Genomic DNA, 18631 nt, shown 5'->3' on the forward strand with positions numbered 1-18631 from the left:
TCAATGCTATTTAAAAAGGGGTGAGCACCTACAGTCACATTAATATCTTATGCAAGGAGGTAGTGGAGGGCAAACGTGAACTATGAAGAGAAAAGCTTTAAAGATTCTTTAACAGAACCATTTCAGTATGCTTAGTTATGATTCCGGTTTCTCATGAATAATTCCCGACATTCCTCAGAGACTCCCACTCTTTGTACAGTAGTCTTGTTTTGGCATGTACCTTGTGAACTTCATTTCCTTTCCTCTAGTGAAATTAGTGCAATCAATGTAATTATATTTATCAGCACTAGGAAATTGAATCTTCTACAGTGTTCTGGTATTGACTGGAAAACTAATTGTTACTACATTTGTGTATTTGTCAACAGCATTTGGCCTTTGTTTCATCCTCTGCTTAGTAAAGTGAGACTGAAATGTAATTTTCACTGTTTAATATCTCATTATTTTTAAATTAGTGGCGTGAAGTCCTGGTAAACATGTTCATCAGGCATACTCAGCGGGGTTTATTTTTCAAGAGAAAATTTTCCAGCCGTGGCCTTGTTGCACACAACGAGGCCCAGAGCAGCTACTACTAAGGCTTAGCTGGGAAAAAAAACAAAAAACAAACAACAACGCAAAACCTCCACCTCAGCCACCCACTCACTCTTGCACACGCACAAACAGCAGACACAAAAACACACACACATATTCACAACCCCAATGTATTCCTCTCTGATATGACATCAGGCAGCACCAGGCAGGCTCCCTCCTGGGTTCAGTTGGTGTTAAATTAAACAGTAAATCATCTCACCAAAAGACACAAGAGTTATGTGTGAGTCAAGGGCAACAGTTCTAGGCTCTTTAATAGGAGATGAGGAGGACTTTATGAAGGAGATAAATAACAGCTTAACAAACAGCCTCTGTCTGGTCCCCTGGAGGTTGGCCTCGGCGACCCTGTGGATCAGTAGGATGAAGGAGAGCCAAGATTCTGTATTTCTCTAAAGACATGAAAAAATAATGAGGAGTAAAATTGGAAGAAAGATATTCAGAAGGGGACACGAGGCGGTGGGGACCAGTAATGAAGTGTTGGGGACAAAGGGTGGCTGCGATTGTTGGTCTTATGAGGCAAGGTCGGTCGAATGGAAAGGACAGGTTGACAGACAGGCTGGCAGTAGAGCAGAAAGGAAGTTACAGAGAGAATCACGCATTCAGACAAGTGGGTCAAGCCGGCAGACAGATGAAGACAAAAGACATGCAGATGCAGACATGGCAGTTGTCCCGTCAGGTGATGCTTTCCCCCCACCTCAGCTCAGTTATGTCTGCATGTTTTCCCGAGAGACAGACATTACGAAATAAAATCAGATTCATCATAAAGCAGCAGCTTTTACAGGGAATGAAGAAAGGAGTAATAGCGAGGAGAAAACGTCCTTGGGCATGTTACTGAATTGAACTGAAAACGCTTTGGGATGCAAGTCATGTGATGTAATATTCTTATCTTATTTAATGTGCTCGTATTTTTCCATTTCCTCATATTTAACTCTTTTTTTTTTTCCCCCTGAAAGTAAAATGTGAGGGAAATCAAAATTGAGGCCTGCACAAGAATAATCTGATCCCATTTACTTTGTCACTTACAATAAAAGGTTTCAGTCAGAACCTTTTCATGGAAGCATAATAGATACTGTCATGGGATGATCTTGTTTTTGTACAGAGGCAACTGTGCACACAGACAAGATCACAAACAGACACACACAAAGACCTGGTACAAGTAAGAATACGTGGCTGTGCATGCTTGTAATAAAATTGCTCGCAGTGCAGTAAAATCCCCCACAACCTCTCAAGATGAAATAGCTCCTATGATAAACAGTTTAGCACCAGACCAAAAAAAAAGTTTCCAGGTTTATCATTGTGTTTCACTTGTAAGTATTACTGGGCAGTACACCCTGATGATCCTTATACATTTTTATTTGTTTTTGATTTCCAAGAGAAGAGAACATTTACTCCTTTGGCTCTATAAAAGATTTAATGCCTCACATTGTTCATAAAACCGCGATGTCATTGATGCATAGCGCTTTGCACAGCGCCTTGCATCATGGCGTATAGCAGCTGAGCTTGCTGGTGCATTTCCAAATTTTCAGAAACGCTTTCCTGATAACTTCCGGGAAAAGAAAGAGGTTCGGAGAAAGTGGCCTCCGTGGCTCTAAACCGTTTTCTGATTTTTATCAATCAAGGACTGACAGGCCTGCTGCTTGTCAAAAAAACGAAATCCTTTTGTACACCAGCCATCTGTAAGTCATCCTTATGGTACACGTGCTGTGCTCATGCACCAGCAAAAACCCACAAGCACGGATCCGCAGACACACATGGCTGTACAAACATACACACACACACACCTCTTCACTCTTCCAAGGTTCATTTGTCAAGATGACAGCTGGACTCTTGCTGAGGAGGAGTTTGCCAGGCAGAATCCCTCGCTTACTTAGTGGGAGCCAGAACATCCTGGGAAACATTCTGACACACAGAGGCTGCAGAGCCATCGTGTATGTGTCTTTGTCTTTGCATGCATGTATGTGTAAATGCGCAACTTTTCAAAACGCCCAGCAGCACCATTGCAAGGTCCAGCCCCTCTTCAGTTTCTGCCTGTGCTTGGCAGGGGCAGACTTGGCAGGGAGCAGCACATTTTGTCAGGCTTCCAGTCAACATCAAAAGTGCATACTGCTCCCGCCTCTACCTGAACACCTTTCCTCTTTTGCCTTTTTACTCACAGCTGTTTACCTGTTTACCTTATGATATCTCCAAAGGGTTTCTCCCCATAGGCTGGAAGGAATGTACTGTAAGCGTTTTCTTCCAAACAGCCCTTCAGCAAAAGTCCACTAGAAATGTGTCCGTGCAGTGATGTAACTGGGTGTTTCTTTGAGAAAATTCAAGACAAATTTTATTCTCGCGGCACATGTTCCCACAAAGGTCGCATGTCTGGTCGTCGGGGAAAATTCTGTCCGCTTTCTCACAGCATGTATATATTTTACCAGACGGTTGTCCAATCATACAAGTTCTGGCAACTTCTCTGCACTTACTGTTTCCAGGTTTCTAGCCAAAAGGGCTCATGTTCTGCTACCGAGTTCTGCTGATGCAGTGAGTTCACAGCCACTTTTATTTTCTCTCCCTTTTTCTCACTCTCCTCACTCTTTCTTTCCTCCATTTTCCCTCTAGTCTGCATTTCTCCCTCTTCACTGCTGCCTGATGGATTTAGAAAGTGAGAGGAAGGAGGAAGGAGAAGGGATGTGAGAAAGCGGTCTGTGTATGGTGGACAGTGCAAAAACTGTATGTGCATGCGTATGGATGGAGGTTGGGAGGGGGGCAGTAATGACTGGGAAAAGTGCAGCGGCAGCAGATTTTGTGCCACTGTTATCCTCTCTCTCTCTCTCTCTCTCTCTTTCTGAGCCTCTCTCTATCGTACAAGCCTCCGACACTCTTTACTCTAATTACCCAGATTGGGTTTCCTGGGGATAAAGGGACGAGGCAGGAAAAGGGAGTTACAGGGGGTCCTTGATATTGTCCTTGTCAAAGCCTAGGGGAGCGACTGGAGAAGTCATTCATGCATCCATCACACTCCCAATTTTACAATTTAATCAATCTTCTAATGAAAGAGAGGGCCAGAGATAGAGAGAAGGAGAGGGAGAGGGGTTACAGTGAGATAGCAGCCCTCACACTCTCACCCCTCTAAGCCAAAGCTAAGGGGTGCGGCCACTCTTTGTCTGCCACTACAATGGCTGCCTTATTTTCATTCTCCCAGCCTGGAAGAGGAGAGTGAGGAGGGCGAGTCATTCCATTGTTACCTCTAGGGAGAATAGCACCTCTAATTTGCCATAAGCCTTCACTATTAAAGACCAGACTCTTTTCACACTGCAATAATTGGAAAAGTCATTCACTGCTTAACTTCTATTACTCCATGTTATTTTCACTAATGTGGAGGAAGGTCTTTTAATAATCTCACCTGCGTCACTTCTAGCTATCATTCAAATAACACAAAAGCACCCAGAGCATACTATCTCTCCATTTCATTCTCTCACACACTGAAATAGACAACTGCACTGGGTAAATCTGTGATTGCATCTTTTTGGTCTTCTGTCCTCTCTGTGCCTTCCATAAATCTGGCTTTATATGGTTTATAGCTGTGTTAGGAAAGTTAAAAAGCAACTGTTTTGTGTGACCCATTTTTAAAAATAAACCACTGTCTTCGGTCACAGGTCATGATAAAATCACATCATAGTACAAAAAAAGTGTGGTTAAATGTCCATGGGCATCCTGGGGTGCCGGTTTAGCTCAGTGTGTTGAGTGGGCCGCCACATGCCATACGGCTGAGACTGGCCAGCCCGGGTTCGAGTCCGACCCACAGATCTTTGGCGCGTGTCTTCCCCCTTCTCTCTCTGCCCCCGCTTTCCTGTCCTTTCTTCACTGTGTCTATCAAGTAAAGCTGAAAAAGGTCACAAAAAATGTTCATGGCCATCCAACAATAGAAGTAGAAGAAGCTCATAGGTAAAAAGACTTACATATAATGTAGCTAAACCACAATCAAGTGCTACCAGATTTAACAAACTCAGCAAGTCAAAGACATATTTTAAACAGGAACAGGTACATCTTTTCATGCAGACTGCATTCAGTCCTCGCCAACTAATGAATACAAAATGATATTAAGCTTGTGTTTTATGTTTAAAGGTGTAAGTGCATTTTCGAAAATCCCAAATTCAGACCGAGATACCCAACATCACTCCTGTCCTGCCTTTTGAAGAGATACAATGCTCAACATCAAAGTCTGAGCAGAAGTCTGTGTTTTAAAAAGGCCACAGGAAAGCTCTTAATGCAGACACTTTCCTGACTCGCAGCAAAACACACAAGGTGCCTTTTTATCTCAGAGCGTGCACCAGAGTGCATTTGACAGATGGCGTGTGTATGTGAAATGCAATGCCACCTAAAAACCTTTCTCTTGTAGAGGCTCTTTCTCTTCAGTGTTAACCAGTCTATTTGTGACCTGTTGACCAATCCCTACATTTCTTGTGTGCCTGTTAGGCTTTACTGTCCTGTTGAAGGAGTGTATCTCTCTCTTTGTTCCTATTGCCATTTGTGTTTGGAGTAGCAATCCCTGTTTGTTGGGCTTTAGAGCTGTGAAAAGCCCGCCTTTCAGCTCTTTAGGGGTTTGCTGTGACTTTGCTGTCTGCTAGTGACAGACTGTTTCTACTGTCCTGCTGCTCACTGAACCAGCGTCATCCGTTGAAATACCAGTGGACTACAGAGCACCTAACTGACACGCTCGTGACAGGCCTGTGTGTGTTTGTGTGTTTCTTTATGCTTGTGTATGACTACAGGGTGCTTTGGATGATTTTCTTTTACATAGCATATCAAAGTGGCATTATTTCATTTTGATGTATTTCATGACTCAAATTCAGTGCTGCTTTTTACGAGTTCATTGTTTTTGTTATTTATTTTTTATGTTTATTTAGTGTATTTATTTTATATACAATTTTAAAATCATTTACACTTACTGGGTACTTTATTAGGAGCACTTTGCTAGTACCCAGTTGGACCCCTCTTTGTCTTCACAACTACCTGAATTACGCTGTGGCATTTAAATGACACTCATTTGGTATTTAGGGGCCCAATTTGTGCCATGAAATATTACCCCCACACCATCAAACCATCACCAGCCTGAGCTGCTAACGCAAGTCAGAATGGCTTCATGTTTGCTTGTTGTTTACGGTGAATTCTGACCTGATAAGCCAAATGTTGCAGCAGAAATCGAGACTCATGTTTTTCCAATCTTCTGTAGTCAAAATTTGGTGAACTCGTAAAAACTGCAGTTTCCTGTTCTTAACTGACAGCAGTGGCATCAGGTCTTCTGCTGCTGTAGCCCATCTGCTTCGAGCTTCAAGGTGTTGTGCTGTCAAAGATGCTCTTCTGCATACTTTGGTTACAAAAAGGTTAATTGAATTACTGCAGCCTTCCTATCAGCTTGAAGCAGTACGGTCATTCTCTTGTGACCTCTGGCACCAATGAGGCATTTTCTTCCAGAGAACTACTGCTTACTAGATATTTTCTGTTTTGCAGACCATTCTCAGTAAACCCAAGAGATGGTTGTTTGGGGAAAGTCCCAGTAGTTAAGGACACCATGTACTCAGACCAGTCCATTAATGAGCAGTCAAACAGATGTACCTAACAAAGTGGCTGGTGAGCGTGTAAGAGATTATAGACCCTTAATACTTGCATTGCTAGTACCGCTGAATAACTCGTTCAAGGTATACTTTTTGTTTACTTGTTTTCTAAAACTTTACTGTAAAGGTGACTTTTCATTCCTCTAAAAATATCGAATATTTTTTGAGACTTTCATAATGCCAGCATATTTGCTTTTTGAAGCTCGCAGAATGATATCGTTCTTAAAGCTGCGAGACAATTCATATCAAAGCAACACCTTCCTTTTAATGTGTTTGAAGTCGAATATTTCATTCCACCGAATGCAAAAGGATTTCAGTGTTCGCCTGACACTGTTTTTATTGACAATTTTTACTGTGGATAATGTTTTTTATGTATGCCCCCATCCTCAGGCATGAAAAGTGACACTAGACTATTTCTTTCTATGTTAAAACCACTGTCAACCACATCTGATATAACTACCAATGTATGCTGTGTGCTTCAGTAAATAGAGCTGAAGAAGGTATTATGAAACTAAGGCTGTTCCCAATTAACAAACTGCTGCTGCTGCTTCCAATGCAGATGAAATCCAAGTTATGTTGCAGTGGTTATTGTTTTACTGAATGCTATAAGTATAGATAGAGAAAACTTAGCAGAGGTCATTACTCAAACTAAACGAAAACAACCTTCAAGCATACAGAAGGATCTTTGTAATTTCTGTGATAATTCACAAAGCTTAAAGAAGTTATAGCAAAGCAAGTGGTAATTACAATTCTCCATACATGTTAACCTGCACATTATGGTGATTCCTGCCTGTATTTTAAATCTTTAATCTAATATTATAACACAATATTAAAAATCACATATGTACCCATGACTTTCTTTAGGGTTTGTTCAACAAGTTAAAATGTACCGAAGTAAATCGATGTCGCCCCTTTCATGTCAGACAGCTGTCATAAAGCTCCTCGACTGTTAATTAATATGTGCAGCCATCCTTTATGTTACTAGTATCTTGTGGCCGCAGACCAATATTGTCACTGAAAGCTGTGCTTATTTCAATCTCACTAGCTACTAAACTGCTAGTCTTTGACAGTAAACTGATGGGAGAGCAGGGTGGGAGGCAAGTTGCTGCTGACTGTGCTTTCACTGCTCTAAAATCAGTTTCTAACCATGCTTTTTGTAGAAACACAGCTAGCATTAGCAAGTAAACAGGCTTCAGTGGTTTAGCATCATGACAGATAAGTTTCCTGTTGCTAACCCTCCTTGGTCAACATGTGTGATACAGAGAAGATGGAGCATGTTTTATTTCTCCTTTTACTTAAGGGATGGTTGGAAAAAAATCCTCCACTACTTGTAATTTTCAGCTAATAATAAATCATTGTTGGTAGTATATTAGATATTTATTTAAATATAGTTGTAATAAGATTTTACAGTTCTTCATGATTCACAATTAAATGCACAGACTTTACATACAGGTAAACTTCTTGCACTACGATACGTTAAATTATTTGACAGATCACAGAATAGAGTATAGCAGGCTTGAAGCTAGACCACCATACTTCATAATTCAGAAAGAGCAAGTTATCAAAAAGCCTGCAGTATGTTATTTTAAAATGCTGGACGGTGGATAAATATTGAAACAAAGGACTTGTCAGTCTCTTGTCTCATGGTTTTTGTATTTTTTGTTGACTTTAACCACTGTATTTGTTAACAACAACATCTGTTAACTACAACATCACTGATTTATCACACGTGTGTAGGATATGTTCCCATGTGTCAGAGGGAATAACAAAGGACACCATGAAAAATTAAATATGGGATTAGTTGGTCCTGAAGCCTCCAGGTATTTTGCCTATTTGGAAATCATTGCAAAACTGAGTGGGGTATTGGAATGCACCCCTATATCAAACAGATGGGGCCTGAGCCACATGACCTCCTCTCCTCCCTGGAGACCTGGAAAGAAGACAGACTACACAAACACACAAGCAGCAAAAATCAAACACCACTCACACATAAAGGAGAAAGTAAACAAACAGAGGGACAAGGATAGAATGCATACAAGGAGCAGAGAGACGCTAGAGGAGGCTGAATGTCTTTGAGGACCAAAGTCCAAATCCAAAAGACTCAGGAATGAGGCACCAATGGCTAAGGAAGCGGGAGGCCAGCACAGAGAAGAAAATATTACATTGAACAACACCGTGAATAAAATGTCTATTGTCTCATAATTTTCTGTTTTACTAACATACCATCTTTGCTGTTTGTGTAAAAAGTACCCGGTTTAAATCTTTAATCTTCCTTTCTGCTAGTCATATTTTCCAAGCGACTTCAACTTTTTTTTATTTTGGTAGAAAGACTGCAAACTGAAAGTGTACTGCATCATCAGGGTCTGTGTACACGGTAAATTTTATTTGGAGCCCTAAGCCTCTGCATGTTTCTCTCCTTTGTTTACTTATGTCACTTTGCTCCTAATCTGCCATGGTGAGAGTTGCGTGGGCTGGTGAAAAGCCTCAGTGCACTTGAACACTGGTACTGCGCAAAGCAGTGAAGTTGTCTGCTACCTGAGTTTGAACTAAAAACTCCTTCAAACCAGAGTAACCGAGACTTGCTACTGTAATTCAAACTATGCTTAGCGCTGTGGTATGGTTTTAGAGTTTGTAGAATAGTGTAAAGTATTAAACAGCATGAAATATAATAATGGTCAACTTAACAGTAAAACAGCAATAGGTCCACTTCCACTTAGATGTTTATAGCTAAATATTTTCTTTGATAGATGATGGTGAAACCTGGTTTCCTGTTGGCTTCAGCACAACTGGTAGATTTGTTTTAACTTTATATTAAGACAGTGGTTAGATGGGAGTGTAATGTATGGAATATTCCAGTGGGAAATAAAGAGCAGTCTCTTAACATAAAAAAGACAAGCCTAATTTCTCTATATTAAAATGAGTAAAGAACATGGTAGATAAAACACCGACAGCTCAAACAAAAACTTGTCAGCCAGAAACGTACTTTTTTATCAGTGGAGTGAAAAAAATGACATAGCAGTTTCAGTTTCCTGTAAGATGAGGTTATGAGTCATGCATCAAAAATATTCTAAATACTCAAACATGAAAACTGTTTACTCGGCTTACCAAGATATAGCCTTTGTTAATGGGTCATAGACAGAATCTGTCATTTTTGATAGTTTGTATTCAAGCTAATTTCCAAAGACAATAACCAACTGCTGCCACTGCCACAAGATGGCAGTAATTTACAGGCTGGGTGCAAACAAGCACCATGAGATGAGCACAGATGTTGAGGTTTCACTTTGGTACATTTTTATTCATATCGGTTTTTATATTTCACCGGACAAGCACTGTTTGCCTTGCTTGCCCCAACTAAAGTTCTGTGAGTTAAACTGATATTGAATTTATTTGTTTTTTTCTGCCTGCAAGTGACTCCATTACTCCACTTTCTATTACTTTGTGCTCAGAAACAAGCGGTGACAGATTATGTACATTTTTAACTTGATCCCTAATGTTTTCAAAGTGGAAGCTAGATAAAATTTATGTAAAGTTAAGAGGTCATTTAGATGTGAGGGTACTACAGGAATTAATGTAATAAGCCACTTCAAACATTTGAGGTTATAAGGAGCACTAAATACAATCATAATGCATTACAATATAGAACTTTTATTCTGTTCTTTTCACTCACCTAGTTTTTTTTAAACTTTTTGCTTTTCTAGAATAGAATAGAATTCAACTTTATTGTCATTGCACATGTCATAAGTACAAGGCAACGACATGCAGTTTGCATCCATCCAGAAAGTGCTTTAGCCGTAATATAGATATATTACAAAATATATATTAGCAATAATATGGCTATATAGATATATTACAGAAACGAGTCTGTTATAGGTATGAGGGTACAAAATATGGGTCTATTATGGGTATGTTAGAATGTACACGGTATGAAGGTATGTTATGAATATGCTATAACTATAAGTATGTACAGGCTGTAGTGAGTGTACAAGCTGTGAACAGGATATAAATATTCTGTAGAAATATTCTACTTCTACATGTCAGACTTTCGGTTGTGTAGATGATAGTTGAGGTTTAATCTTTATTTTTTAGCAGTTTTGTTACCTAATTAATGTCTTTTTAACAATGTAGGACTAAGTGTTAATTAATTGTGTAAACCATATTCAACAGTATCTCCATTATGTATAGTTATCATTCCGGCTAATTAAGCTATCCATTTCATAAGCTGTGTTCATGTCTTGCATAGTATAGATCATATAATTTTTTATTTTTTGTGGTTGGATTCAAATATTCTTTAGGATATACTCTATGTCACCATCCATAATAGTCTTACGTTTTTGTGCAGGGACATACAGTCATAAGTAGTACTAGTTGGATACTTTTTAAATGTGATAGTTAATTTTTAAGCTAGAATTCATTCATCTGCACCCTGTGGTGGTAGAATGGCACTTTTGTGTTAATCATTCTCTTCTCTTCATCTTCTCTGTTTTCCCCGAAGACTCGGTGGCATGATAATTTCTCATTTGATTCAGTTTTGCCTGGCAGAAGGGAGCTAAGCTCACTGATAAGATCTCCTTAAGAACCAGACATGTTGTCAGTAATGAAGGGAATTGCTTTGATCCGTCGACAAATAGGTCATTTAGACAGTGTCTGGTTTCTGATGCCGGATGATACAGTCATGACTCTCTCTCTTGTTCTCTCCCCGTCGCTGCCTCCTTCTCTCGCCAATATCGCTTTGCTGAGAATTTCTCGACCAGTCTCTCTCTTGCAGACAAACTTACATAGGCATTTAACACAAACTGCCAAGACAACAGAGGAAAGAACCAAGGAAAAGAACAAAAAAGACAAAGAACGAACTGAAAAATAGTTTTGGATTATTATTGACACTCCAAAAACGAAATCCATTCAATATTTAATATTGAATAGTGTGTGAGTTTGTATGTTTATGCGTGAGCGTTTCTGTATGAGGTACAAGATAGTAAGTGTAGCAAGATGAGAAAAAGACTTTCTCCTCTTTTCATTAAGTAAAGTAGAAAGAATTTATACAGTTATGAGAAGCTCTTTGTGGTCATTTCATGTCGTGCTTTTTCAACACATTCCCTCCTCTTCTGATGTAAAATGGCAGAATGACAGTGAGAGCTGTTTGCAAGTGAGATGACATCTCGCCTATCACAATATTCTGGGATAGAAATAGGGGAATGATAACATCCTTGGAGGAATCTCTGGTATCCCTGAAGACGTTTCAGCTAGCCCCAGTATTGTAAGAAAAATCACATTTTCTTTTAACTTGGGTCTCATTTATTAGGAAGGCATGAATGTTTGTCAAATAGGGTAACACAAGCTCATTGCCTTTATTATATGCAGACCAATCAACCTAGCCTGCATGGTAACCCTCAAAAGGCCTATACTAAGCCAGGAGTCCAAAAATCGGAAGCAAAAGAATTTTCAAGTCTAAACCTTTCTTGAGATCATTAGCTGGCATAAACAAAATGTTTGAGCAGTGGAGAAAACACAATTGTTCATGCTTGAATCCTCAAATGTATGCCCATTCAACCATGCACAAATATTTGGTAGAAACAGATGAGGATAAGGACTCTGGCGTCATCCCTCAACAGTCTTAAACGTGTCTACGTGAACGTTGTGGGCGGGAAAGCTAATTGGTTGGAATGACTGTGGAAACATGCAGCTGAATCCCTGTCTCCACCCCAAGCAGGACGACTTGGAAACGGGTGGGAAATCAGGGGGGCGTGGAAAACCCAAATGGAATTATGGAGAGCTATCACTTCCTAACTGGTGAGGATTTATACACCACTGCCAAGGCCAACGGATTGAAGTAATTTCATTTTTCATGCATGGCTTCTGTCCCCACAGAGACCTGAAGCAAAGAGAGAGAGTGATGAGAGAGTATAGCAGAGGGGAGAGATGAGAGGAAAGAGAAGTGGAGATGAGAAAGAGTGACTTAAAAAGGAGAAGGGAAGGCAGAGAAAAAGAGAGACAAGGAGAGGGGAGGAGAAAAGGGGGTGAATTGAGAGGGGAAGCACTTTGGCAGTCAGATGTGTAATAATTGCTTGTATTTTCTAATGCGACAGGAGAGGTATAGCAGTCTGCGTGCTGCAGTGTCTTTTTGCTTTGGCTGTACCAGAGGGTAATGACAGTACATTGAGAGTTCAACTAAGCTGCTAGCTGGATATTTGTTAGTTTGTGGGTGTTTAACGGCTAGAGTTTCTTTGAAGTAATAGCAGTCAATGCCTGCAGCTCGTTAATTATCATAGCTGTCAGCAGTAATTCACTGAGATATGTGCAAAGCATTCTGACGTTCTCCTCCTCCTATTCCCTAAAGAAAGCACACACACGTACATGCATGCACAAATAGAATTAGTAGGCTGTTATGACAGTGCTTCTCGCATTAGAGGGAAGCTGTCTATAACTGATCACATTTGTTTGATTAGAAAGACACACCTCGACCGGATTCTTCAACCAGAAAGCCGAGAATAATGTTAATGCGGATAAAGAGGAAGGGAACGGAAAAAGTTCTAATAGCAGCTTCAATAATGATGACAGGTTTTTATTCTACCTGTCGTAAGAGTCAGGATGACATCTGCCTAATACTTTGTGTCCTTCCCTTGTCCTTGTTAGTTGCTCCAGCTATTTTCTCAGCAGGGCAGAATTCCTGGTGTGTCAAAAGTGTAGCTAAATTGGTTCCTTGAGTGGTGAAAGATGGAGACAACTTTGGACAGTCTTCCTCTTCTGGTGCACTCAGGCTCTTCACTGAAATAGTCAATGATTAGAAGAAAAGGGGTCGACCATTCCTGCGCGTACGCATGTGTGCCTGTGTGTGTATGTGTGTGTGTTTGCCTGCATACCATAGTAAGTGTATGATTGATTAATTTTGATACACCAGCTGATTTTTCGGGTTGCCATGTAGTTAATGGACAGAAATGGGTTGCTTGGAGTTTTGGACTTTATTTGGACCATGAATTGAAGAACTCCTCCAAATGAGTCCAAATCACAGACCTAGCAGTGCACTTAATGCACCTATTAGTTGCCTATCTGGCAAGGAAAGCTAAACCAAAATGCAGGGCTACTTCCCATGCCCCACAGTTATTAGATGCATTTCATCGAGTGTGCACCTTATTTTCCTCTGGCCTATTTTTGCCTCTGCAAAATGTGTTTATTGTTATGTTTCCTGTTACCTAATTACCCATCAATTACAGAGTCATACTTTCACTTTCCTACGTAATAGGAAATTCAGATTTCTTTTTCTTTTGAAGAATCTCAATTCTTCCAAACAGAATGCGCAGCACTCCCTGTGGCAGCACTAATGGAATCCTTGAGTACCTAGAGGTTACTGTAGAAATGCCAAGCTTTGATATGTGTGTGTGTATAGTTATAGCACTCATGATGTGAGGAAATTATATTCCACAGCTTGATAAACATTAGGTTTAAGAATGTAGTGGTTAAGGGGAGAGAAGCAAGGTTAAACCTTCAGGCAGGGTCGTACCATGAAATATCAGAGACTGCAGTCTGACACCTCAGAATCAGCTGATTTCTATTCTGTCTTTAAAATAAGTATCATTCAAGGGTACCTAATATGTTGTGGAAAATTTTACTTTCATATTATAAAAATAACTGTAAATATTACAGGCAGCTCTTTTTAGCTAACAGGACTAACCCTCTGTCTGTATGTGAACCATTGCTTTGATGTCAAAGACCACATTAACACAGATACTGCATATGTTACTGTGACTTTGCTCCTTAACTCCATGGAAACATTATTACTTTACTTACAATTCAATCCACTATATTTAGCTACATCTTTAATACAATGATAGGAAAAATGCCTGCCAACATCCAGTTGAAATTGAAGTGAGCCTCCTCTGTGGTGTCAATGCAGTAACACAAAGGGCTTAAATGTTTCCTGCTTTGACTGTTATATAGCCAATGACTGCTTCTTAGATTGAATTGGAGATCTGCCATCATCCCAAGTCTCAGACACGAGAAATTAATGTGAGGTAATATAATGTCCCCACGGGTGATGAAATGTCGACTCAGTGTCAATTTCTTTTTTCTCTGATTGTGTGTCCTTGCATGTTTCCAGTGAATAATATACAATAGGTGGTTTTTAAAGAACTGTATATCATAAATCCTTGAATAATAAACACCTCACACTCAGTACTGTACAAATAGAAGTAGGTTGCCAATGGAAACTATGTTTTTTTGAGTGTAGCTTCCTGGATGCAAGAGAGAAATAAAGCCATAAAATCAATCAGGGAAAAAAAAGCTGCAGGGTTTAATAAAATGTAGTGTGTAACTGTGATTGACTGAGCATTCCTTTTTCTTTGTTGGGATGCAGATTCGTTCCGACCAGGACCAGGACATCTCAATCCGCTATAGCATCACTGGAGTGGGAGCAGATCAACCACCAAATGAAGTATTCAGTATCGACCCTGTGCTTGGAAAGATGTTTGTCACCAAACCTCTTGATCGAGAACATCGCTCGTCCTATCACGTGAGTGTCTTCTCCACACAAAATTGTGATTGATGGATATCCAGTTTGCACTTTTTCTTTACATGCAACATTAATGGGTGATGTGAAGAATAAGAGACTTTGGTAATTCATCAAAGTCACATCCAGTCAAATTACTGTTCTCATGGCATGGTAACAGTAGCACATGACAGACTCACAGAAAGATGTAAATACCTGAACATTTAAGAATAGACAGTAACACTTACTGCCCATTAAATTAGGTATACCTGATCAACTTCTTCTCAGCAGTTCTCTGGGCCAAAATGCCTTGTTGATCCCAAAGGTCACAGGATAATGGCCAGACTGCTTCAAGCTGATAGGAAGGCAACAGTTAATTAAATAAGAACCAAGGTATGCAGAAGAGCATCTTTGAAGCATAGAAGACCGCACCACTTCTGTCAGCTAAGAACAGGAAACTGAGGCTACAGTTCACCACAACCAGACAGTAAAAATTTAAAAACTTTGCCTGATCTGATAAGTCTTGGTTTCTGCTGCAACATTCAGTTGTTAGGGTAAGAATTTGCCTTGCATCACCCTTAAGTACCAACTGGCTGTTGCTGACCGTGTCCATACTTTTATGACCACATGATATCCATCATCTGATGGCTGCTTTCAGCAAGATCAAATCATCTAAAACTGGTTTCTTGAACATGACAATGACTTCACTGTATGAAAATAGCCTCCACAGTAAGGTCGGGTGATATGTAAAAATTTTGAAGCCAACAATTGTCAGTCCAATAACCGATGATAGGCATTATATTTGCGCAGGCACAGACTTTTTGATGGGCGGAGCAGTGTAATCATCCACAGACTGATTTGCACATTTAGAATTTATAAGTTTTGTTTGGAGGGAATATTTTACCTTCTTTTCTTGTTTGTTTCAGTAGTAATATAGCTATTTTTTGGATTATTCATTTATTTATTTATTTGAGATGCGGCAAATCGCACAAAAGACTTTACTGAGATTTTTTTTTATGTTCGCTTGAAGAGACATTTTGATTTTTAACTTACTTTTTGTTTAATTTTGTTGTTTGGTCGAGTGTGTAAGACAGATAAACACTGGAAACAGCGTGTAAACACAGTTATAGTGAAAAAAAGAAGCCAGTTTCTCTTTTATTTCCCTCCCCATCATTGTAGGAGTTTTTTTTATTTAAATAAAATGTTTTTGGTTTTTTCGGAACATAGGCTACTGCATTTCTTATAGGCTACTGCAGCTATGTGCATTTGCTCACAGCTGCAAGAGAGTGCCGTTAAAACAGCGCTATTATTTTTTCCGTTGACTGCTTCTCTTAGCTTCAACCAACATTATTAGCAAACTTACTCATGGGCAAATAAATAAATCACTCTTGTAAAAACGATCGTCAAAAGGCTCAGCCTATCGTCGATAGTCGATATATTCGTTAAGTCGCCCAACCTTACTCCACAATAGAGCACCTTCGGGATGTGGTGGAACAAGAGAGTCAGATGATGGATGTGCAGCTGATAAATCTGCAGGAACTGTGTGATGCTGTCAGGACAATATGAACCAAAATCTCAGAAGAATGTTTCCTGTATCTTGTTGAATCTGTACCATAAAGAATTAAGTCAGTACTGAAAGCAAAAGAGGGTCCTACTAAGGATTAGCAAGGTGTAGCAAGATGTTCTTATTCACTTTTCTCTATTGAATTAGATACTTTATGCTAACTGTATTGTCTCCTGGCAATAACCTAGTCTTACAATCGTGAGAGGAATATTAAATATTGAAGTGATTATTAGCATCAATGTCAGCCTGTTAAGACTAACATTAGTTCTGTAGCCAGTGACTATTGATATCGGTAAATTCAAGTAGGACACATACTCTGGCTGTCTCATGTTGTGTGAAGGAAGCTTTAATGCTAGAATATGTTAAAGACTTAATGTCTGTTTCTAAGCTAAATAATGAGCACAGAACACGTTGTTTGTTTAACTTATACATAACAGCATTTTAGGAATGTTCTTTGGCCCGATGCACCATGTAAAACCGTCTTTTTTTCCAATGCACGCTGTGCGTTTTGACAAAACACCAACATCTGCACCACCTCATTTGAATGAAACTTTCATCATGTTGAGCCTCTCCTGTCACCTTTGTGCTGTGCATGCTGTTCTAGGCATCGAAAATACCGAACAATCAGAAAAAATGTATTTCAATTTGAAACAGCTTGTTGTATTGCTGCTCAAGCTTATCTTTTGACGCATCTTTCTGCTGCTGTGAAGGGAAACCGTGATGCAGTGAGCGACAGCACTAGGTTCATCAATTTAGGTTTCTATCATTGGTTTTCTCTCTCTCTCTGTACCTGCCACCATCTGTGTGCCTTTTTTTAATGGCACCTAGCCTGAGTTACAGTCATGGTAAGCTGGCAAATCTAACCTTTCAGTGGTAGGTGAGCAGATTTATACCCCAGAGAAGCTCCAATCAATGAAGTAATTTGTTAAGAAAGGAAGGCGCTTGCTACAGGCTGCCTAAGTGAACTGCTTGTTTGTTTTTGAAGAAAAGTGTTACTTGGAGGGGAATACAAAATGTGGTTGGAAACCAGATGAGACAAAGTAAAGATGTATGTTTAACAAGTTAAGAGAGGTGTTGCAGTTCACTTTAAAGGGCCCTCGCTGTTAGAGCAACACGTATGCAATTAAACAACATTGTATGAAACTCAAACGCTCTCAGCCCCTGAACAATAAAGCCAAGGAAAGTTTTGTTTATTGAGCATTGTTAACCAGAAAACTGCAACATACCTAAAGTTAGTACTTGACTTTGTGGTCTCGGTTTTGTTTACTTCATATTTCATGCAAGGACAGAACAAAGTTATGGTCTAGCTCTTTTTTATTTCAAAAGAATGAGCACTCTGAAATTCAAAACCAGCCATGCAACAAGATGCATTCTTATGAGGAAAAAAACCTTGAAGCTTCTTGGTCTGTTGTTATCTCTATCAGGACGCTGCCTCCTGCCAAATGCATAGCGCTGTCTGGTACGGTCTGTTTTCTCCCCTCGCCTTTCAAGATAATAACTTTAATGTGGACCCAGAATTACATTTTGCCTTCTTTAAACATGGCGGTAATCTCTGACTCCTGCTGTTATTGAATTAGGGTGTGGGTTCATGTGGGATGGAGGGATGAGGGTGGGTATAGATAAGGGGCCTGGCTCGTAGCCCGTTACAGCACAGTGAGATGTGATATGCGATGGCAGCACACGGATATTGGGTGCAGGACAGATCAGACAATGCAGGGGAAAAAGTAAAGTCAAATTAACCTCAAGGAGACCTGAAGATGCAATTTTGGTGGAGGTGCAGAGTGGAAGCAGACGGTGGAGAGGACAGAATGAGCAGCAGTGAAGAGGATCTTCACCTCTCTGAGGAGAAGACGTCGATGGAGAATGCTACTTATTCTATTTCCTGCCACAGCGAGCCTGAAGGCTATTTCATATATCTGACACTCTTGCTCCTACAGTGACCAGGTAGCTTTTTCCTATCAGGTAACGTTCATAAGAGAAGGATACCATTCCCTTGATTCATTCTACATGTTGAAAAAAGATAGCTCCTGTTCAAATTTAGAATCTTTGTCTGTTCTCTCCATGTTTTACCTTTTCCCTCAGTCTTTTCCAGTTTAGCTTATCTTCGGTTCCGATGAATATCCCAACGATAATGTAGAGAGACCTTCGCCTGAAATTGATCGCTGACATTTGACCAGAATAAATATTTACAAGCCGGTGTTGTTAGGAGCAGGATGTAGATAAGATCAGATTTTTCTTCTTTTTTTTTCTTTACTTCTTATGATATAAAGTAAACATCCCCGGTACTTCCACCTGACAGGAATATCGCTGAATAAGTCATGCTCAGGGATATAAACATTCCCAAGTTAAGTGAACTGAATGAAAACAGCTTTAGGGAAAAGTTCATTTCTAAATACCACTTCAGTCTGC

At 39.8% G+C, this 18631-nt stretch overlaps 1 protein-coding gene across 2 annotated transcripts in view; it reads left to right on the top strand.

Annotated features, from left to right (window-relative positions):
- The window catches only part of LOC116331189 (cadherin-4-like), a 245613-nt gene that overhangs the window by 178575 nt on the left and 48407 nt on the right, over positions 1-18631 (top strand). For both annotated transcript variants that reach the window (XM_039604803.1, XM_039604804.1), the window contains one exon: positions 14527-14682. In XM_039604803.1, coding sequence (XP_039460737.1) covers positions 14527-14682 — 156 coding nt within the window. The remainder of the gene's footprint in view (positions 1-14526; positions 14683-18631) is intronic.

The sequence above is a fragment of the Oreochromis aureus genome, linkage group 20 (assembly GCF_013358895.1).
Source record: "Oreochromis aureus strain Israel breed Guangdong linkage group 20, ZZ_aureus, whole genome shotgun sequence".
In the NCBI taxonomy this organism is placed as follows: domain Eukaryota; kingdom Metazoa; phylum Chordata; class Actinopteri; order Cichliformes; family Cichlidae; genus Oreochromis; species Oreochromis aureus.